The sequence below is a fragment of the Schistosoma haematobium genome, chromosome 4 (assembly GCF_000699445.3).
Source record: "Schistosoma haematobium chromosome 4, whole genome shotgun sequence".
Classification (NCBI taxonomy): Eukaryota; Metazoa; Platyhelminthes; class Trematoda; order Strigeidida; family Schistosomatidae; genus Schistosoma; species Schistosoma haematobium.
The window spans coordinates 2,385,653-2,410,214 of NC_067199.1; the positions used below are offsets into that span (position 1 = coordinate 2,385,653).

At 35.2% G+C, this 24,562-nt stretch overlaps 1 protein-coding gene across 2 annotated transcripts in view; it reads right to left on the reverse strand.

The window, feature by feature from the left end:
- Positions 1-210: 210 nt before the first annotated feature.
- MS3_00007198 (uncharacterized protein) overlaps positions 211-24,562 on the reverse strand; it is a 32,937-nt gene continuing 8,585 nt past the window's right edge. Inside the window, exons 3-10 of one of the 2 annotated variants that reach the window (XM_051215452.1) lie at positions 24,380-24,454; positions 23,295-23,562; positions 22,297-22,606; positions 17,705-17,988; positions 13,759-13,899; positions 11,716-12,008; positions 7,888-7,998; positions 211-5,427 (exon numbers count right to left, since the gene is read on the reverse strand). In XM_051215452.1, the coding sequence (XP_051065957.1) occupies positions 5,331-5,427; positions 7,888-7,998; positions 11,716-12,008; positions 13,759-13,899; positions 17,705-17,988; positions 22,297-22,606; positions 23,295-23,562; positions 24,380-24,454 (1,579 nt within the window). In that variant the 3' untranslated portion in view covers positions 211-5,330. Of the gene's footprint in view, positions 5,428-7,887; positions 7,999-11,715; positions 12,009-13,758; positions 13,900-17,704; positions 17,989-21,671; positions 23,563-24,379; positions 24,455-24,562 lie in introns of those variants that run through there. The other variant, XM_051215453.1, reaches the window with a different exon arrangement.

Here is a 24,562-nt window from a genome sequence, read left to right on the forward strand (position 1 = left end):
TAAACAATAATAACGGTGGATGCACACTGCTGAGGAGCCCCACAATAGGACGAAACGGCCGTCCAGTGCTTCCAGGTTTTCCATGATGGTTTAGCTTCAATTGACTCATGATCTCAACTGTTGAAATTACTACAATCTCCACAAAACCCCTCCAGAATTCTATATTCATTTATCTTATAGATTTTGTACAGATATATGGAAAAGGTGATCCATCGTTATAATATCAGAATTTTTCTTTTGCAAACATCTTGTATGTGATTTTTTTTTAATTCTAAAAGTTGTCAGTTAAAGAAATGGTTGACAATGTTGAAGTTTTATAATAAGCATATGGTTCGATTTAGAATTTTACTTTATATGCATAAACATTTGATCATTGTTGACACCCACATAATTAATCACATATAATTGTCACTAATACTAAGCAGATGATTCTCGTGTGTACACGTATAGGTAAACCGTAGTAAAAAAGTGTATACATACATCTTGCGTTAAAATTGTTTTTTATCTTAGATATTGAAAAATGTAACTTATAGGAATAAGATGGTTTCACAAGTGTGTGTGTGTATTGTTATGGTGTATGCTACATATGTTTATTGATATAAGTAGTATGTAGCATTAATCAGAAGTGGTGGAATGCATGACAGTAGAAGATTGATTGTGAATAATAACAGAGAGTAATTGTAATAGCAATCATGAAACAATGAAGTTTGAGATAATTGATCTAAGATTTGAAAATCAAATATGTAATGTATAGTTCTTGACACTTTTACTAAAGAACTCTGTAACTTTGCGTTGAATCATATATATTGGTTGTTCCAACCTGAGTTCTCGTTTACAACAGTGTAATTAGTACTATATCTAATAAAAAACAGTACTTGGTAAACACATATCAGGCTGCATTGAATGATAACAATGTGGATTCTTTCTAAATATTTGTTTTTTCTGAGCTTGAAGGACACAATTCATCATTTTAAAAGTCGTATATCATTAGAAACACGATAAATTGTCAGTACAATAAAATACGACACTATTCTATTGAGAAGGTAACCTTCAACATGGAGATAAATCTACATTGACTGTTCTCGACTTAGTAGTTTTTATAGTGATAATCCACTCAGTCATCTGAGATGTCTGACTATAGTAAGTATTTTAACTAGATTGTAAATTCCTGTGAGAGTTTTACTTGTTTATGTGACACGAAAGACTGTAATATAAGTGAAACTATATTTGTAATTTTTTAGTATGCAGATATATTACGGAAATTTTAAAAACACAGAGTTCAGCGAAGGGATCTCGATTCAACGAATTTATTATCAAGCTGTACAACCGTACATATATAAAAATTTTTTAAAGTACTAGTTCTGTGAGGAAATGTGAACAAGGAACAACCAAGATGACGTAAGAGATTGTAACACTAGATAACTGAAAATGTAAAAAGAAACAATAGACTTTATATGATAGTAACGAATTATAACGTGAAGGCAGTGAGATGAAAATGTTATTCAAGGAGTATAAACTAGCGAAATAAGTCTGGAAAGAGAAAAAGAGAAGGGATATGAAGGATTTAGAAGATTAGAGTTTGGGAAAACACAAAGGGTGGATGAACATGCGCCATTGCAAACCATTTTCAGCCATGTCATTCAAGATCTTTAACCATCGGTTGCTATCGTCTCACGGAACCCCAGAAACAGGTAGTCTACACCTAGCAACATGGTTCAGTCCACTTGTCAGTCACTTCATGGATTTGTGCCATGTTTTGATCTGACCGCCACTAACTTTCTTCCAACCTACTCCCAGACCATAAAACATTGCACGTCGGTGGTTGGGCATACGTAACACATGTTCCAGCTATCACAACTGGAGTTTCACTACTTCATCAATTGATTTGCCATCCTTACCTAGTACTCGTCTCCTGACAACTGTATTACTTACTCGATGGTACCAGGATATACGAGCAATGTTTCGAAGACACCTATGATCGAATACTAATAACCTACGAATATCTTCTACACTTACCCGGTAATGTGGCACTGCCATGAACTAGGACGGAACGAACTGCTGCGCAGTAAACCCGTCCTTTGGTTGATAGACGGGGATCTCGCCTACGCCATAAATGACACAAGTTGGCGAAAGCAAGTCAAGCCTTCTGTATCCGTGCTGAGATTTCGTAGCACACCAGACCACAAACGCCGATGAGGAATTCTTTCGTATATAACTGAGTGACAGGTTTATGCGTTATGTATGAAAATGCCATACACTAGCCAATGTTCTACTTACTTTCTTCATATTTATATTAACGCCATAAAGTACTTTGTAATTGGACATACCTGATAAGGAACTACTACCTGGGTTAGTTAAGAGAAGTGCTATCGGACAAATATTTAAGAATGGTCGGTACACTAATTAGGAACGATTCACAAAATTATTATGACTAGTCTTATGTAATATATGAGTACAATAAACAGATAGATGATACTGTTGACAACTGATCACACTCCAGTGAAATTATTTTTACTATACTACTCTAATAAATGTTCATTTGATATAAATAGTTCCCAAACAAGGTTAGCGCTTTGATCACAAGCTATCGTTGAAAATCCTAATTGGTGTAATCTAAAATTGATCATAGAAAATAAATCCAATTTTTCCCTCGAAGTGTATATACTTCATGCTTATAAGGAAAGATGGATAGTGGCTAGTAGTGGAATCATGGTCGTGAGTTTAGTCCTATTTGGGACTCGTCAGCTGAATGTACCTTCATCGGAGTGTTGATGTTCACTCTGGAACTCGAATCCAGTACCATTTGCTTCAAATGCTATCGCATTATCCATTTAGCTACTGATTTCTGACTTCAAACAATATCGACGTAGTCCGCATAGGATGCACATATGCCAACAAGAGACTGATCAATTGCAGTCCTAAACATCAATGGGAAGATATAAGTAAAACAACACCAAGTGAATAGTTCATGTTTAGTTTCTTAATTTTCATGTATGATTCTTTCAGTTCATTTTGTTATGATGTTAAGTACAACAACTTTAAACAATGATTATTATGGATAAATGTTAAACTATTTAAGAACTTATGTAACAAACTTATCATACCATCTAATTCATATTAAAAAACCTTTAATACGAAAGAAAGAAAAATCACAAACAAATATCGTTATTCCGAAGAAAAAAAGAAAGAAAACAGAACAGAATCAATCTGAAAGGTTAACTCTCTCTTTTTTTTGCAACTGGAAACCTTTTTTCGCTTCATCTAAGTGTTTTCTTTTGATGTTTTTTTTTTCAAAACAACAACAACAATAACAAGAACAACAGTAAAGACAATAAGTAAACATTAGTCGAAAGACTGAAACTACTTATGTATAAAGAAGTAAATAAGTATGTGTTAACACTAATAAGCACAATGATAATAGTAATATAATTATGTATATTGAAATTATGTAATGATCAATATGATATACAATGTAAGTAATAACATTAGTTTATGTGTAAAAACTTATATTATTGTTTCATGTTTAACACTGCCTTAATTACAATATATATATATAGTGACTGAAAGGATTTAATCAATCATGCTGGGAAACAAACGAACGTGAAAATAGATAATTAGATGCACAACTTAACCACCAGGTAATAAGTGTAGGAAAAGAAATTGTAGCAATCCGATTATACAAGAGAAGAGAGAGCTAAGAACTAACAAGACAAAACGATAATGGAACAGAATATGACATAAAGTCAAATGAACAATAAACATTTCGACAATATACAGTGGATTTAATTAACGATACCATGTTATTTATCCACATAATGATGAAAGTAATCATAATCATCATAATAAAAATATACAATACATACAAGTGAATTGTATAACAGATTAAGGAGAAGAAAGAAATCTAAAAGAAAAACAAACAATAATACAAAAGATTGAAAAGAACAAAATTTGTTACAATTTGATATCATGAATGTTTCACTGGACAAAGTGCATTCAACAACAACAACAACAACAACAACTAATAGTTCTTTATATGATCATAAGAGTAATAATAATAATAATAATTATGATCATCATCATTCGAAAAACCCGCTAAAAATGATGGCAAGAAAAGAATATATCTATATATAGGTGTGTTTAGTTGATGGATATTAGATCTAATTAGATAATCTATTTCTTTCTTTTTCAATTCCATTAAACTTGATTAAACATGAATATAAACTTAAATAGAGATGTACCCTTTTGTCAACAAACAAACAACCAACCAATAAATTAGGATCATGAAATGATAACCATCAATTAATCAATCATAGACACATCATCTTGATTATTAAGATTGCAGTGTTATCAAATTTTTTTTAAATATTTAAGATAAATAATCAATAAATCTAAATAAGTAGTATGTAAGGGGTATTTGAAATAAATAAATAAATAAATAAGTAGTGTATAATACGAATTGAAATGAATTTGTTTACTATATAAAGAAGAATTAAGGTAACAATTATAAGATTAAAATATTTTTATTTAAATAAAACATTATTAGTTAATTTAATAAAACAACAACAAGAAGAAGAAGGAAAACAAACATAGAAAGATTATAGGGATGATGATAATGATGAAATGAGCAATTCAACGGGGGGGAGGGAGAAAAATGCGTATCTATCTATCTATTTAAGTAAGTAAGCAGTAATATAATAGGTGTATACAATTAAATTATCAACTAATTTTGTATTATTCTAAATATTATCCAAAGATGAATTGAATAGTAAGTGATAAATTATACTTGAGTAGATGATGATAGTCAACTGAACTATACAAACTGAAATAAATAATTACAAGTATTACTAATATTAGTAGTAAAGTGCAACAACAACAACAACACACAAAAACAAACTGAATAAAAACACTTACTCGTTGGAACAGTGCAGAAATTCACCGGAACTAAGATAACTCATTTACAAGGTATATGGGGTTTAAGAGTATTTTATTTTAAAGAAGATAAACGAAAAATTCTCTTTTTGGATCAACGTATCCTTTTGTTTCTTTTTTTTTCATTTTGTAATTTATGATTAATAGTAGTACATTAATCCTGGTGGGTGGTCTATGCTTCTCCACGACGGGTAACAGCCGTTAATAAGTAAGTAACTTAACAGAATAGAATAAGATTAAAATGTAGTTGGAAAAAGTATGTTTTTTTTTCATTTGTTTTGTAGATGAGTAATTTTACTAACTGCACACTCATTACCATTTTCATGGTATTTATTTTTTATAATTTTACTTCTCCATAGAATTGAATACGAAATAAACATCAAATTGATGGATTGATTGGGTTAAATACCTTTCTCCACTAATAAACTAGGACGTATTTTTTGAAGGAAGCCCCAATCATTAATGGAAACAAATCCATAGGCGTACAATAATGTTAATCTAAAAAGTAATGTAATAAACAAAAACTTTGTAAAAATACTAACAATAATAATGGGATTAATGTAGAGTGGTTAAATTTGCTTTACTTCTTAAAATCTATGTACGATGCTTCCTGAGTGGTATAAGAGTGAGATTGAAAGAAGACGTGGAATCAGTCCATGAAATCACCTACAGTCGGACTACGCAGTATAAGTAGGTTTACAATACGTGACTAGAGTCCGTGAGATTATTGCCATCCATGGTTTCAGATGTTGGGTAATATGGCACATAAGAGGCTACAATCACACAAATGCATTCCACTTTGTCTTGTATCAGACAGTAAGTTTTAAAATCACGTTTACAACAAAAATCACAACTACAAATATGGAATATGAATAATTCATTTATAATTGATTGGTCATTGGGTAGTGACCAATGTCATGTGTGTTAGTTCCTTCTTAATGCAAATCGAATTCTATCGATCACGTTGTAATATGGCCACTAGTCTGGGTGACTCGACATCGCATGCACTATGTTGATATGAACAGTGGTAGTTGGAGGTAGTCGACAGGAAACCCTGTTATATATTACGTCAGTAAGGTGTAACTCATATTTAAAAAGAACACATTGCGAAATAATTATTTTGTTGTGAAAATCTGATCTAATATTTTTCTATATCTCATCACTATTTTATTATTAAATACTTTGAGCTATCGAGAATACGGGAAAACCAGTTATTTCTAACGCATAAACAATAGCCTATGATAAATTATGGAGTTTATATGTTTTCACTGTTGAAATCACGGGTGGATCTAAGCTAGATCACCATTGAAAACCTGGAAGGCCTAGTATGGGACTCCTGAGCAGTGCGCACCTAACAAACCGACACACGGGACTCGAACCCAGGACTTTTGGTCTTCATCAGACCCTAGAAACTCAAACTACTTCCTTAATTTCTTGTGAAGAAAATCAATCTCATCGAACTGTAATGGTTACTGATTAGCTAGCGCTTGAATGTAAAAGTTGGATACTGAATTCAGTACTTTTTGATAGTTTCGAGCTTGTCTCATCTTACTTTTGACGTTGAAAAAAACCCACTAAATGGTTGTACATATCTTGTTCTCATTTTAATGAGTGTATGCAGTGAAATATAAAATGAACTTAAACAAATTAGTTAGTGAATACATATATATAGCCCCTAGAAAGAGAAGATAGATAAACATGGTAGTCTTACAAGGTTACATACATTTACATAAGTGGAATTAGTTAATGATTTAAAATTACAAATAATTAGTACAGTTTTCTATGGTAATTTAATCTAGATTGTTTAATTAACTGAGTTTAGACCAGAGAAATATCCATTTTCAGACAAATTCTTAAAAGACAATTTTATTAAAGATGTGCTATAAGGCGAGATATCCGTCTATCAATTAAGGGACGAGGACACTGTGTAGCAGTTTGTTCTGTTATACCTTTACGCCTGCGAAACATGGCCATTAAAGGTAGAAGATTCTGGTAAACTACTAGTATTTTGACCACAGATGCCTTAGAAATATTGCCAACATCTGCTGGGATCATCGGGTAAGTAATAGTGAGGTTAGACGCAGGGTATTAGAGAATGATGGTAAATCAGTTGATGAGGTTGTGCATCTTCATCGACTGAGATGGTTGGGTCACGTGTTACGTATGCCCGAACACCGATTACCACGACGTGCAATGCTAACCAGTGTTCGGGATGGTTGGAAGAAAGTTAGGGGCGGCCAAACCAAAATGTGGAACCAATCCTTGAAGTCACTAACTTCTAGTCTGAGCCATGTTGATAGATGCAGACTACTTGGTTGGGGTCTGCGTGACTATCGTAACCAATGGTTGGAGACTCTGGGTGACAGTTCAGAATGGATCACATAGTGTAGGTGCAGACACTCTCTATCTTCCCTTAAACTGAGATTAAAATCGTTTTATTTCTTTCCAAGAACAAATTCTTTGTTCTTTATATGCAATCTTTCTTTTATATATTACCATGAATGAATTAACTACTTCTATGAATTTAGTGTTCATCTTGTTGTGCTAATGAGGTATGGCAACTTGGACCGATGCATATATGTGCCTGGTCCTATGTTGTAGCTAACTGATTGATATATATCATGTATAAAAGTTACTTTTAAGCATCAAACCGTATGGTGAAAAAACACAGTCGCGATCCTATATACAGTAGATGTTTAATTGGGAATTCATTTACGATTGTTCTGAACAAACAGAAATCACCATAGTTATATGAAACATAATATTTATCCATCTAATATATATACTAATCTTACACCACTGTGAACCAGTAGTAATCCAATCTTTTAATCATCCTAAGCTTAATGATAATTTAGGTTGGATGTTGGGGAAAAGCAATAGTATTGACCCTACCCGTTTATTATTATCATTATTATTGTTAATATGTAAGCAGGGAATAATACTAATATTGTAACTTACTTAGGACAGGCTTCAATCAACTTTTCAAGTACATCACTGGTTATTTCTCTACAATGGCTAATTCGTAAACATTTTAAGCATACTGCAGGAGCATTTGTTAGATGGAATAAACTGGAAATGTAAAGACAAAAAGTGAAGTGATTCATTTAATAACACCAATATATAACATGAAACAATTCAGAAAATGACATATAAATAAGTATATCATACATACACAGAGCAGTGTATGGAATAAACACTAAGCCAATCTTTTCACTGTGATAATATGATGTCTTCTTATTTGATCAAGTACATTTTTGAACTATTCTTATGATTGTTAACAGATTTATTTTACTCGTTTGTGTATGGCAGAACCCGTGAGAAAGTTATGTCGCGATTAAACGTACACTATAAATCTAGTAATTCAGTTAATGAAGCTGTGAACTTTAGGCGGCTGAGGTAACTTTAACACATTCAGCCACCAGGACTGATGTTGTATGCTACAGAGTACGGAGAAGTTAGAAAAGTGACAAAAAACAAAGTCAGTCAGTTATCCATTTACGACATAGAATGTAACAAATAGGTGCATCGGTTCAAGTTTCCATACGATATTAGCACAGTGAGATAAATGCAAAAGTAGTAACACATTCAGCAGTATTAGTAGTAAATATTAGGTATGGAAGAAAAAGTATAGAGACAGGGAGAACAGGACATGATATCCGTTCGTCAAGTAAATAACATTTAGACTGAACTGTGTATTTACATGCATACGTCCAGCAAGATAGTAGAGAGAGAAAGAGAACAATATTTGCTAATTAAATTGCATAACTTTTACACTGACGCGTTCTCTTGTAAAATTCTGATTTCTATCATAACAGAAAAACTAATAAACGAGCGGAGAAAGAAAATCTTACACAAAAAGTTGACAAAACTTGTACAACAGAATTTCAACGGTTATCAGTACCTATATTTAGGATAATTAAATAATCCAAAAGGACTTTGGAGATGCAAGGAAAGTGTTGAAGCGCAATATATGATGTAAAAAGTTCTATTGTATGTAACAAAAGAATGAAGTCCTTATTATCTGACCAGCTTCGACCAAACATCCACATAACCACATCATGTAACCTGATCAAGTCTAAATCGTAAACACATGTACAAATCCAATCATGTATTCATATCGTAAAATACACATTCACTCAGATGCACACTTACAGATATTAAAATTATATCATACACAAACACTTTTGACGTAAATAACACAACAGTAACAAGTTCTTTCAACTTATTACCATGTATTTACTGAACATACAATTAAATTGTTTATTTGCTGAAGAAGGTAGTAAGTCGTCAGAAATGTACTTCACTACTTATTGAGACGTCATCACCGTCGGAAAACAACTAAATATTCAGTTTGTTATAAACATGCTTTAGTTATGACATTTACAGTACTGCGGATGATATACAGTTCCAGTGTTGAAGAATGACAGGTAAGCAGTCGTGTCTTAATCAATAGATGAGCACATAAAATTGAGAGAAAACCTATTGATTTGGCCTACATGCTTATAGAAATTCACGTACAGTCGTAACATCAACGCTAAATTGATTAGCTGACACATTTTTCTCCACAACAGATAAGTGATATGGCTGATTGAAATGTAATAGTAACAATTCGAGAGTTGTGTCTTGAACTTCGTTGCCTGAAGGAATCGGGATTACATTTTTATTGCGGTATTCATTTATTTGAACACATAAATATTGGTACAAGAGGGCACCAAATATATATGCGCCACACAATAACAATGAGTCCAGTAGTAGTTATCATTGATTTATGTGAGGACTGTGATACTGCTCGGGTGCCCAAACCAAAACAGGTGGTTTTGTTAAGGGACCACTCCGCGAGCCTTTGACTCGAAGGTTTAACTCACAAAGCAGTGGAGCAACATCACAAGATGCAGTCCCATAGTAGAGAGTGGCCAACAATAGGTTCCTGTCATTTGTTCTCTTAGGATTCTGAAGCCCATGTGCACCACTGTATTGGACTCAGGGTTTCCCAACTACCCTAGGTGGATCCTCCATATCCACCAACCCAATTAAAACGCCGGACACTCGCTACTTGTCCTCTCAATTTCGTAAACAAACCCCCCCAGACGCAAGAAGGCTGTGAGTAAGACTTCCTTGTTAATGGCTGCATACGTTGGCCATGTGAGAGCATTTTGAGATGAAGAGTTGACTCTCCCTACCCTCGGCCGTACCAGGGCATTTGGGTTAGTAAGAGTAATTTAGATGAGGCTAACATATTTTAAAAAATAAGTTGTATTTTATAGAATTCGATAATCTATTCGATTAAGGATCGAGTATCAATTCATTTTGATAGCTGGGACTTGGTAAAGAAGATCTATTAGTTTAATTTCAGTATGTTGATTTTATCTGAACGGTTAGAATGGATTTGATTGAGTGGTATGAGACAGAGATATTCAAAAGTATTTGAGTGAGTTTATTTTAACAATAGAACGAGCAAAATTTATTCTATTTCAAAAACTTGTCAGATCTTTAAAGCCATTAATATTTTTCACTTGGTTAAGAATCAAAACAGTCTTATTGATTAAAAACGAGTGATTGATATATTGGAGATTAACCTACGGTCCCAGCTGAACGTTTTGCTATATGATATTATTGATTCAGAAAATCCAGTGTAATTAATGAGTTCAAATCTGACCTTATAAAAGAACATTAGATAAACGACCCTATAAATCTATAACAATGTTAATAGTACCAAATCTATTCGTAAATCATAGTCATTTGAAGACCCACTAGTTAAAATTCGTATGATTAGTTAAATTCATGTTCAAATGCGGTTATTCAAGACAGAATCTCTTCCAGCATACTTAGAGAAAACCGTTCCAGAATAACAAACCCAACGGTTATTTATTACCGGTAAAGAAAGGAAACTTTTTCCAGTTCCTTATTCTTTTTAGTGACCTTGTGATATGATGCGGACCAACTAAACTCAACACTTAAATATTCATTCATCGAAGAGTGAGTGATCACTTCTAATTAATTAATCTTAGATATTAACATAGTTAAATGAAGGCTCCGTGGGTCTAGAGGTTAATTGGTGATACAACTGTTGCAACTCAATTGCTGTTCATCTTGTCAAAACAGTGTGGTATAGCAATACGGACTAACGCACATTTAAATCAATCAAGGTCTCTGTGCATTATGACCAATTGCTTGCCAGTTATCCTTTTGATAGCAGTACATTGAAAGTTTATAATAATAACCTGGTCTCGTAAGCAGTTGCTGTTCAGTCATATGGTATTCATACTAATAATCTATTAACCAGTATTTTATTACTTCATTTAACAATCCATACCTGTTTATCATTATAAATTTGGGACCTTATAAAAAACAGGTTTGTACTCAATATTATTAGATAGAATAGCAATGCTTTAATTTTCTTCTTTTCACATTCAATCAACTTCACAATAGTATTAACGAAAAAAAAGAAGAAACTCCACATAAACTATGGAGAAGTTACACAATTATCAACACATATACACAAACCTTTGAAGTCAATTCTATTGAATAAACTAAATTCCAAATGGCGTTAAAAAGCTAATCGTTGCACATAACCATGTAGCGGTTTAAAGCTTATTCATCTCTTATCAATCAATTATAAGAAGTTCTATAACAGAGTTGGTAAAATTTACCAACAACCTCAAAGATTCACAAGTGAATTAAAGATGAAAATAAAAGATATCTTAATTATATTAAACACCGGTTACAGACAGGATTTTCATTCAAAACAATATATAAACTGTAAAAGAATTAACTCTATTGACTTACCCTTTTTGGGTAACAGAAGTACAACTGACATCAAGTTCTTCTAGTTGAGGACAACTGGTGGCTAAAACCTCCATAGTTAAATCACCAACGGCGGCTAGACCACACAGATCGAGTACACGCAAACGAGGCAAACGGCGTAACATTTGGGCAATCCCAGTTTCACGTTTTAAAGAATGCATATTAGCTAAAACAACTTCTTCTAAATGAGGACATTTGGCTGCTAACTGAGAAAGATTATTATCATCACTGAAAGTTTGTGTTCCTCGTAGATCAAGTGAAGAAAGATGAGGTAGCTGTAGAAGAAAAAAAGATAAAAGGAATTACCACCTACTCTAAAGATTGAAATTTAGTTTGCCACTAAACACTATTTGATTAAAGCAATTGTAAAAAGGCACTAAATGATTAAAAATACACAGACACTTGTTGGTGTTCAGTCTTCGAGTTTATTTTAACGCTCCTTTAGCTAACTCAAGATTTTTCATTTTTGTGTGTGGTAACTTGAACTTTCTGACGTAGCCCATTAACCAAACAGAGATTCATGGATACGAGTTATTTATGGGTTTTTGTGTAAGTAATAGCGAAGTGCAAAAGTTGAAACTAAAGTAATCACAGTGGCAGTCAGTCATAAGTGACGTAGAACCTGCTACATATGAGCAACAGTTCAAGTTGCCGGACCATATGAGTACAGCAAAACGAAACTATCAAGATGGTAAAGGTGGAGTGTGATTTGAATCTATGACTGAAAGATGGAAGAACGCGTTCTTTTCAACCACTAAGTCAATGCCTTACTTGAAAGGATGTACTACTACTCATACTATTTTTATGTACGTCATTTTTATAGGACAATTGAATTATCCTTGAATGGGAACGGATTGGGAATGTAGCACCTTCAAATTTCCAAATAGTTTATCCCATAAACAGAGGTTGTTAACAACTTACAGGTTACAAACAGAATTTATTTTATAAGTTACCATAGTAAATTACGATGTTCTTGAAAGTGTTCTCTTGGAATAAAGTGAACAGAAGATAGTCGAAATAAGTATATTGTAAAAGTGTTAAACACAGTTACATCAAATAGTTTGAATACGAAGGTTGAACCTAGAGTCACAACGTACTAATATGGATTGCTTATAAAATAAATAGATAATCATATTATAGGTAAAATTCTATGAACTAAATTCATAATGTGATGGGGGTGGCATGTCAGAAGAGATAGATATCCATGTATAGTAAAGCCAGAGCGGTTTATGCTCATTTGGATCATCTTTGGCTCCATCATCATGTTACTCTGGCTGTAAAAATTTGCATCTACAAAGCGGCGGTGAGAGTAGTTTTCTTTTATGCAAGTAAAATCCGACTTTCCCGAGTTAAGGATATGAGGTAATCATCGTTACATCCATAGGAGTGCTAACATTCATTGACAGCACTACGTTAGCAATACAGAGGTTCGGCAATGTGAGTTTGGGTACAGCGATGACAATCCATTTAATACTACTAACTTGAAACACCGACATCGGCGACTTGGAAATATGCTACGAATATCCTACTATAAACTTTCATATAGTGCATTATTTTTCGACACGGAGAGTAGTTGAAAAAAGCGGAGGTGATCAATTTATGATATGGTGTTGGGGTATCAAAGAATGCTGTATAAGACTGGGATCTATCGATTCATCATGACTTCCTGTTTGGGTTCGAGAGATAGCGCAACTCAATGGCTTGAGATTTTATCGGACATGACTCAGAATAGAAACCAGTAGTGGTCCCACAGCAATTTCGTTTTACTCTCTTCGTAAAAACGAGAGGAACCGAAAGGATTTTTCAGGTCGTATTTTTCTTCACCGAACTGTTTCTCCTACCATATAGTAATCTCGTCCACTTATTTCCTTTCAAAAGATAAAGTGACATAGTAGACTCAATTTTGAAGGTTAATGACATGATCAGGTTGCGTGGAGGTCAAGTTGCAAAGTACATTAATGTGAGGGAAATGAGTGGTTCAAAACTGATTAATAATTATACAACAATGTTACATATTTCGATTACTTTGCTGACAAGTTCTAATAAACCATCCGAAGATAAATGATGGAGATGTCCAAATGCTAGTGCTCTCAATTCTTGACACTGTCCCAATAAAGCCAATATACTTGAATTTAAACGAAAACATCCAAACAACTCTAAACGCTCCTTTTATAATTAAAAACAAACAATAAAAACAAAATTAACACTAATGATAAAACAAAACAATGATCAATAAGCATTCATGAACAATTTCATTATGTAATATTTGTTATGACTTTATGTCCGGCTAGTTATCACGTGATTTATCCACCAATCAAAATACGACTTTTACAATCTTAGCACCGTGCCAAACCAATGACGTTCGACCGGTATGAGCAGCCCAGCTTTCTTATTAGTCCTGTGTCCGCTTAGCTCGTCCACTTGAGTCCAGAACACCAATACCAACTTCCACTATGCGAATCATATATTTCAAACATACTAGGTTTATATATGAATCAAACAGACCGCAACGCACCATACACAATAAAGCCAAAAAAGTGGCTGTGAACGTGGGAGACAGTAGTTAATAAACTGAGCATAATTTAGGGATAGTAAATCGTATAATAATAAATTATAGGTCAAGATGAAGCTTATAATAAGAGGAATATAAATACACATAATCTTATTATTGAATAATTATACAATAAGAATATTTGTAGAATATTAGTCCATTAATAGTCCTCGGAAGTTACCCGTAATTTAATCTTCACTAGGATATAACACTATTTACAATTGTAGTTAGAACAGTGGATTATATTATTTTTTTCTTCTTAGACAATGTTTATGATTCATTTAATCCTAGTGAAATATTTATGTATTAATAAAGAATGTTCAAATCACATGAATTAGTGATAATATGTTTTACAAAACTACAAATATTAAATTAAATGATGGTAGAATATAACATTGATATTACGTTAATAGGTGATATTTAAAGTAGTATAAACAAGTACAACACATTGTTCATATATATGTGTGTCTGTTTATATTAAACGTATTAATAAATGGAAATAAAAGCTGTCTCATATAAACTAACTAATCATGTTTGCTTTTTTGAAAGATAGAGAACTATTATTAATATTTTAATGTCTTGATATTTTTGTTTTTAAACATTAGATTAGTTACAACGTAGAACTTTGTATGTACATACGTCAGTTCGAGTTGCCATACCACATTAGCACGGAGATGCAGTTGTCAATACAAATCCTGTAGTGGTAGAGGTAGTAAAACTATAAGCAGCAATCGGAAAGATTAGGGTTTGAAGATGTTATTCAAGAAGCATAATTTAGTGAAATAAATTTGGGAAGAGAAAAAAGAGACAAGAAGAATTCAGGGGATTAGAATTTAGGAGAACACAAAGAGTGGATGAACCTGTGCCATTGCAAACGATCTTGAGCCATGTCATTCAAGATCTCTAACCATCGGTTGCTATCGTCTCGCAGATCCCCGGAACCAGATAGTCTACACCTACCAAAATGGCTCAGTCCACTTGTCAGTCACTTCATGAATTTGTGCCATGTTTTGATCTGGCCGCCACTAGCTTTCTTCCAACTTACTCCTACACCATCAAACATCGCACGTCGGTGGTTGGGCATACGTAACGTGTCCCAGCCATCTCAACTGATGAAGTTTCACTACTTCATCAATTCATTCGCCATCCTTACCTAGTACCCGTTTTCTAACAACTGCATTACTTACTCGGTGGTCACAGGATATACGGGCAATGATTCAAAGACACCTAAACAGATTTTATCAATCACATTCACCACACAAAACTAATTATTATGTAACAACATTACAGAAGACATAAAATGCGTTAACAAATGTTAGAAGTCAAAATCCAAGGTGAACGATAACCAGTTAATACATACCTTCGCTATTGTAGCCGATGCCCCCAAATGCCCTGGTATGGCCGAGAGTGGAGTGGGCCCTCCTTCCCTCTCGAAATGCTTTCACACGCCAACGCGTATACAGCCTCTACCAGGGAAGTCCTACTCATTGCCTTCTCGTGGCGGGGGTGTTGTTTACGAAAACGAGGGGACGAAAAGCGAATGTCCGGCGCTTTGACCGGATTCCAAACCAAATCAGTGGTGCACATGGGCTCCAGTATCCTGCAGGAACAAATGGCGTATGAACCAATTGTTGGTCACCGGCTTCCGTGGGACTGCATCTCCTCACGATGCTCCACTGCCTTGTGGATCAGACCTTCAGGTCGAAGGCTCGGGGTGTGGCCCCCCAAGAGAACCACCTGCTTCGGTCTGGGCCCCCGGGCAGTATCACAGTCCACACACACAAATATGGTGTGGCGCATATATATTTGGTGCCCTCTTGTACCGACATTTATGTGTTGAAATAAATAAATAAATAATATTGTAGCCGATAATTGAGTCATGTAATCAAAAGTATCTTTCACTACAGACTACGATTATCAAGTGGAACCCAACCAAGTTTACACTCTTTCACAAGATTAAGGCTAACAATCAATAACTTGATGAACTAATGAGTATCTCGACAACCACATCAATGTCCATGTATTATTAATTTGTCACAGATGCTGACAGATAATTATATTAATTAGATGACTTCAAAATAGTAACTAATTAGCTAAAAGTAGAATGTTTAAACTAATTAAACAAAATTCTAGTCTTTCGCAGTGATGCAGTCCTATTACGAGTTTTCATAGCAAAAACTAATTCACAACAGTCAGTTTTCATCAAAGATACTCGATTTTATAGAAGGGAGCATGTACACCGGACTTTCGCCATAAGTTTGTCTTCGTTTGTGAAATATTTTATTCCTAGTTCAATCACAATCGTAATATACTATAGATGATTGTATATAGATATTGTAGAGACTAATTTCATATTTGAAATTTAGAGTTCATACAGAACAACGAATATCCGCAAAGATACTTTTGTACGAACAAACAATTAAAAATGATGCATATATGCAGTGAAGATGGGACACTTTTGTACTATTAGATACATTGAACTGTATGACTCAAGACACTTACTAGTTATAACTAATACATATGGTGATTGCAGTTAGAATATTAATCCGATACTGGAAAAGAATTGGATCAAGTTACACTGTTCTTAACTCAGATGACTATGTGTCACGTTATACTTGGTCCTATATGTCACATAATCTGGTTATTTTTTAATCTGAGTAATTGGATATTTTACCAATTTTATTTTATTAAAACACATAAACATGGGCACAAGTAGGCACCGAATAGATATGCGTCGCAATCCATAGTCCGGTTTGTGTGAAGGCTGGAATACTGCTTGGGTACCCAAGCCGAAGCAGGTGGTTTTCTTAGGGGCACGATCCAAGCTTTTGACCTAGAAGTTTCATTCACAAGGTAGTGGAGCAACGCCAGGAGGTAAAGTCCTATGGTAACCAGTGACGATGGTCACAAGTCTAACTGATTGCATTGAAACAACAATTGCATAAGCTTTCTATTTAACTCAATGTGATTCGAAAATAGAGCACAAGATCTTGTGCCCAAAATTTAGTTACTATTTATATACGAGGCCCAGTGATACTAATTGGTTGTTTAGGTTGAGATGTGTAAAGTGAGGTCTGAACTTGAAATCCAGTAGTTGCAAGTCGAATGTTTTAACCACCAAGTTGCTGTTCCACCATTTAATGCAATTCATTAACAAGGTGCAGGTTTTTACAGTGCAGTTATTGCTGCAAAAGAAGGGACACCATAAAGCCGGTTAAGTCAAAGTAAGTGGGCTATGGTTTTCATCACTTGTATGCTCGAATAGCTAGATTAACAGATCCTTCCATTACATTAATATTTTCATCTAATTATCGACTGATTTGTTAAAGATTGAAATAGAAACAAAATGAATTACTACTTTCTAAATAAATAAATAGATAAATCATTTACAAATTTTTCCTACTGTCCTTATTTACTTACAAGAGTATTTTGATGATAATGAACCAATTGTTGTATAGCAGCATTACTTATTTGTTGGGCGCCATTCAATTTCACACTAATTAAATGCGTAGCAGATTTAGCTAGAGCAATCACAGTTTGATCACGTACTGATTGAGTATAACTTGCATTTACATGTTGTAAATTATGACAATGATCAGCAACTATTCTCAATGGTAGATCTTGATCAAATGGTCCTTTAGTACAACCGATTAATGACAGTTTTTGTAATCCTGGACCACAGACTAGAAACATGCGTTTTAATCCTAGTGTGGTGAAGAAAAGAAAATATTACAAACACGTCTTCGTATGTATGTAGAATAATATTTCAATTACATAAAACTATATTTTAAGAGAAATAAATAAACAAGACAGTAGAAATAATCACACTTTCTTTTTGAATCTACTATTAATAGGACCATTATTCAACCCCTAGTGATATTCAGACAATTTTAAGTCAAATCTCATACATATCACAAAATTAAAGTCATATGTTAGGATATTATGAAGTACAGAGTCAAATTGATAAAACTATTATGTTAGATCTTAACTCCGTCTGGAGTCCCTCCGGGGGCTACTGCCGGTCCCAAGCCCGGATAAAGGAGGGTTGGGCATGGGGTTAGCGTCCCCATCCCGTAGAAAACTAACTCGCTAAAAAAACGCTAACCAGAAAAAATTATTCAAACCTTTTAAACTCTGCCCTGGGAGTCAGAAGATCTTCATTTAGAAGAATTATGACGCCTCATGATGAAAGCCGAATCCCTTCGGAAGTTACGAGGCCGATGCCCCTTCTGACAACCAGAGCGACCATTTATCTAGGTACATGGAATGTTCGTACAATGTGGGACACCGGAAGAGCCTTCCAGATTGCTGCAGAAATGAGAAGATACAACCTAGAGGTACTTGGGATCAGTGAAACACATTGGACACAAGTTGGACAACAACGACTAACTACAGGAGAGTTCCTGTTATACTCCGGCCATGAAGAAGAAAATGCACCACATACACAAGGAGTTGCATTCATGCTGTCCAAACAAGTACAAAATGCACTTATAGGATGGGAATCTCATGGGCCAAGGATCATCAAAGCCTCGTTTAAAACAAAGAAAGAGGGCATTTCAATGAACATCACATCCAATGCTATGCGCCTACCAACGACTACAATGAAGACGCTAAAGATCAATTCTACAATAGACTGCAGTCAATAGTCGAAAAGTGCCCAACAAAGGACCTGACCATTCTGATGGGAGATTTCAACGCCAAGGTTGGAACGGACAACACTGGATATGAAGACATCATGGGACGACACGGACTGGGAGAAAGAAACGAAAATGGTGAGAGATTTGCAAATCTATGTGCCTTCAATAAGCTGGTCATAGGCGGCACCATATTCCCACATAAACGCATACACAAAACCACATGGACTTCACCGGATCACTCTACACAAAACCAAATCGACCATATTTGCATCAACAAAACGTTCAGGAGGACTATAGAGGACGTGAGAACCAAGAGAGGAGCTGATATAGCATCAGATCATCACTTACTGGTCGCCAAGATGAAATTGAAACTCAAGAAGCACTGGACAACGGGGCAGACAGTATCACAAAAGTTCAATACGGCCTTTCTTCAGGATACTAACAAACTCAACGAATTCAAGATAGTCCTCAGCAATAAGTTCCAGGCCTTTCATGATCTACTCAATGGAGAAGGAACTACTGCGGAGAGCAACTGGAAGGGGATCAAAGAGGCAATCACTTCAACATGTCATGAGGTCCTGGGCCACAAGAAGCACCACCACAAGGAATGGATCACTGTTGATACACTGGATAAGATTCTAGAAAGGAGGAACAAGAAGGCAGCGATCAATACCAGCCGAACAAGAGCAAAAAAAGCCAAGGCACAAGCTGAATACACAAAAATAAACAAACAAGTGAAGAGGAGCATCAGAACCGACAAACGTAAATATGTGGAAGATTTAGCAACGACGGCGGAAAAGGCTGCAAGAGAAGGAAACATGAGACAATTGTATGACACGACAAAGAAACTCGCTGGAAATCGCCGCAAACCAGAACGACCAGTGAAAAGCAAGGAAGGCGAGGTAATCATCAACATTGAAGAGCAACAAAACAGGTGGGTAGAACACTTCAAGGAACTGTTGAATCGACCAGCTCCACTGAACCCACCCAACATCGAAGCAGCACCCACGGACCTCCCAATCAATGTTGGCCTACCAACAATTGAAGAAATCAGCATGGCCATCAGACAAATCAAGAGTGGCAAAGCAGCAGGACCGGACAACATCCCAGCAGAGGCACTAAAAGCAGACGTAGCGGCAACTGCAAGGATACTCCACATTCTCTTCAATAAGATTTGGGATGAGGAACAAGTATCAACAGACTGGAAAGAAGGACTACTGATCAAAATACCGAAGAAAGGCGATCTCTGCAAGTGTGTTAACTACAGGGGCATCACTCTTCTCTCAATACCGGGAAAAGTCTTCAACAGGGTATTGTTAAACAGGATGAAGGACTGCGTAGACGCCCAACTTCGTGACCAACAGGCAGGATTCCGTAAGGATAGATCGTGTACAGACCAAATCACAACTCTACGGATCATTGTGGAACAATCAATTGAATGGAATTCATCACTCTACATCAACTTCATTGACTACGAAAAGGCATTTGATAGCGTGGACAGAACAACACTATGGAAACTTCTTCGACACTACGGCGTGCCTCAGAAGATAGTCAATATCATACAGGACTCATATGATGGATTACACTGCGAAATCGTGCATGGAGGACAGTTGACAAAGTCGTTCAAAGTGAAGACCGGTGTTAGGCAAGGTTGCTTACTCTCACCCTTTCTCTTTCTCCTGGTGATCGACTGGATCATGAAGACGTCAACGTCTGAAGGGAAGTGAGGGATACAATGGACATCTAAGATGCAGTTGGATGATCTAGACTTCGCAGACGATCTGGCCCTTCTATCCCAAACGCAACAACAGATGCAGGAGAAGACAAACAGTGTGGCAGCAGCCTCAGCAGCAATAGGTCTCAATATACATAAAGGGAAAAGCAGGATTCTCCGATACAACACAGAATGCACCAATCCAATCACAATTGACGGAGAAGATTTGAAAGATGTAAAAACCTTTACGTATTTGGGCAGCATCATTGATGAACAGGGTGGATCTGATGCAGATGTGAAGGCGCGGATCGGAAAAGCAAGAGCAGCATATTTACAACTGAGGAACATCTGGAACTCAAAGCAACTGTCAACCAACACCAAGGTCAGGATTTTCAATACAAATGTCAAGACAGTTCTACTGTATGGGGCAGAAACCTGGAGAACTACGAAAGCCATCATCCAGAAAATACAGGTGTTTATTAACAATTGTCTACGCAAAATACTTCAGATCCATTGGCCGGACACTACTAGCAACAACCAACTGTGGGAGCGAACAAACCAGATCCCAGTGGAGGAAGAAATCAGGAAGAAGCGCTGGAAGTGGATAGGACACACATTGAGGAAAGCACCCAACTGCGTCACAAGACAAGCCCTCACATGGAATCCTGAAGGTCAAAGGAAAAGAGGAAGACCAAAGAACACATTACGCCGAGAAATGGAGATAGACATGAGAAAAATGAACAAGAATTGGATGGAACTAGAAAAGAAGGCCCAGGACAGAGTGGGTTGGAGAATGCTGGTCAGCGGCCTATGCTCCATTGGGAGTAGCAGGCGTAAGTAAGTAAGTAAGTAAGTAATTATGTTAGATCTTGGAAATTTGAAAGTGTAGCAATAGGTTGACTGACCGACCCATTACATTACAGATTGAAATCCAGTTGTTTCAAATTCCGATACCGATAAGCAAATTTTTTACTGGCTAACCGGATCGAAGGATAACTGTACACTATATATATATGTATCCTTTAGGACCTTAGGTCACTCTTTCACGAATGGGCTGTACCTTATTCCTTAGAAAAGGGGACCACATCTTAGACAATCGCATGGGCTTATTATTTGACGTGACACAGGATAGATCGTATGATGTTAACGAAATATACATGCCACTAACCCTCGTATACAATTCACGTCAGAGAATAACAGAGTAAATAGGTCACATACGAGGATAAATTTTGAATACATAAATGTTATACAGTTCTACTACACGAAGCTGGAACGTAAGGAACTACTACAACCATCATCAAAAAGTAAAAGTATTTATAAACCATCGTCTACGCAAAATACTCAATGTCCGTTGTATGGATACTATCAACAACAACCTACTGTGGTAGAGAACAAAACAGCTTCCAACCGAAAAAGAAATTAAGAAAAGACGCTGGAAGTGGATAGGACATATATTGCGAAAATCATCAAACTGGATCACGAGGCAAGCCCTAACTTGGAATCTTGAAGGCGAAGGGAAAAGAAAACCCGAAAATATGTTGTATCGGGAAATGGAGGCAGATATCAGGGTAATTAATAAACATGTTCGTTATGAAAAGGCGTGAAATCAAAGAATGATTAACAGGAAAAACTGAAAGTCAACATATACACCGCTCACTCACCTGTAGCCGTTAGGCTGTCACCACGACAATAAGTGAAACGTAATTCTTTCGGTTTAAGATTTCCAATTCTCACTAAATCTGCATCAGTCAAATGATGTTGTCGGTGAAGATGAATGACTCGCCATAATGAACGATCCATTGAAAGTCTGGACAAATGTCGACAAGTTTGAGCAACCCGTACACGATCTACTGGACTTAAATATCGTAGTACTTCAAGCCATAATTCATCGGGCAACAGTAGCCAGTTTGATGTAATAAACTCATTTTTAGGTTCGCTAATTTTATTAGTATGAACATGTGTTGGAATTCCCTGAATAAAGGTTGACAAATAAAAGTGGTTATAGATTTACTTTACAAGTTAAATTAAACAATCTTCGACACAGGAAAAATCTATGCGGATTGCCGTAAAACTTAAAGTTTCAAGGCATACTTCTGAATAAGCATTTTTAATGACAGATACAGCTATAATACATCTCTATTGACGGAATTAAATACATTTTGGAAGTTAAACAGTAGGAGACTAATTATGTTTATTTAATTAAGTAGGTTGTGAGGATTTTTACTGTGATAAGATGGTTTCTGTTACGGAATGACATCAGCAAGCGAACCAATGAAGCCACAGAATGTGGGTTCAAAAACTGATGGCACAGTAAATATGTACTGTTGAGGAGTCCCAATCTGTAACTAAACGATTATGTTCATGTTTATAAAACTGACTTTATGTAAAGATCTGAGTGATATAATCACTGGTAAGACTTAAATAATTATGGTTTACTATCACCTAATGACACTAACTGGTTGGCTAAACTGTGAGGTCGTTCACAATTACATCACCTATATATTTTAAGTGGTTATTTGATGTATTTCATTTAGTGGATATTTATTTAAGAAAATAAAGTTTTAGAAACCACAAGAAAGCATATCACTAGATGTAAATAGGTAAAAAACATTTATCGAGATCTAAGGCAATCTCTTTTATTTTAATCATAAAATAATACCTCTTTCAGTATACTAGCGACTGGACTGTTTGTTGTTGTACCATCCATGCAAACACTAAGGCTCTTCGATATATAACGACGATTACGTCTTGGTGGGTGATGATGACAACGATATGACTTGGCATGTGTATCATTCCATTCTGAACGATTGTCTGGAGATGATCCAGTAGTGTTGTTCGATTTGACCTTTTGACTACATGACTTACTGTTTGAACACGGAAGAGGTGACTGCTGAGATTTGTCTGGTTGACTGTTTGAATTTAGTTTCCTGCAAGTAAGGACAAGACATTTGTTGATATTCAAGGAAAAACGGTAGTGCATTAATTTTCATAGTCGTCTTAGCAATTACCGTAAGGGTTGTGAATAAAATTGTATAATCGGGACAAAATACAATCTGAACTGTCACCTACACATACACCAACCTAATTAGACTTCAGAATCCTTATATATCAAAGCTTTTCTTTTAAGCTTTGAGAAATCCTTATCCATCAACAGATCATCTGTACTTAGTGCACTAAGTCTAACTTTAGCACTACTCACTCGGTGGTTTCACTAAACACGAACAATGCTTCGGAGATATCTATGAACAAATAATAGTAATATGTTTTCTACTTCTTTTGGGATTACACGAGAAAAAATGGAGTATTGTTTCTCAACAACACTACAACATATAGAGAGACTATTGGTGACTAGCCACATGCAGTTATTTCTATATTCACTAGTAATGAGGCAAGATAAAACAAACTAAGATGCACAGATTTTGGCCTATTCACATGACTGAGTGAATGTGACAAAATGTAAGAAAACAGTTTTCAGTTGATTAGAACTGGAAAATAAATGCGGATATTTAAAATGAATGATGTAGGCTACTTCGAAGAGAAATATGAAAATTGGTTTAATGTAAATGACTTCAATATTGTTTTTTCACAAAAAACAATATACACATATCATCAAATGAGATTTGTGTGGCGCATATGTATTTGGTGCCTCCTCGTACCAATAGCTATATGTTAAAATAAATAAATAATCAATATTGTTTAGTATAGAAGAATTCGTAACATTAAAATAGATGTTTGAAAACTTACATATTTGTATTACATTCAAGCTGAACAGAAGCAACATTTCCTTGACTATATGATGCTCTTAAATATGCAGCAGGTCTAAAATAAATGAGCCGAATTAATGCGCTTTTAAAATTACTAATGTATATGAATATCTATTTCAATAAAATTTAATGAAGACATTAAAAGACCAAGTTCAAGGGATCA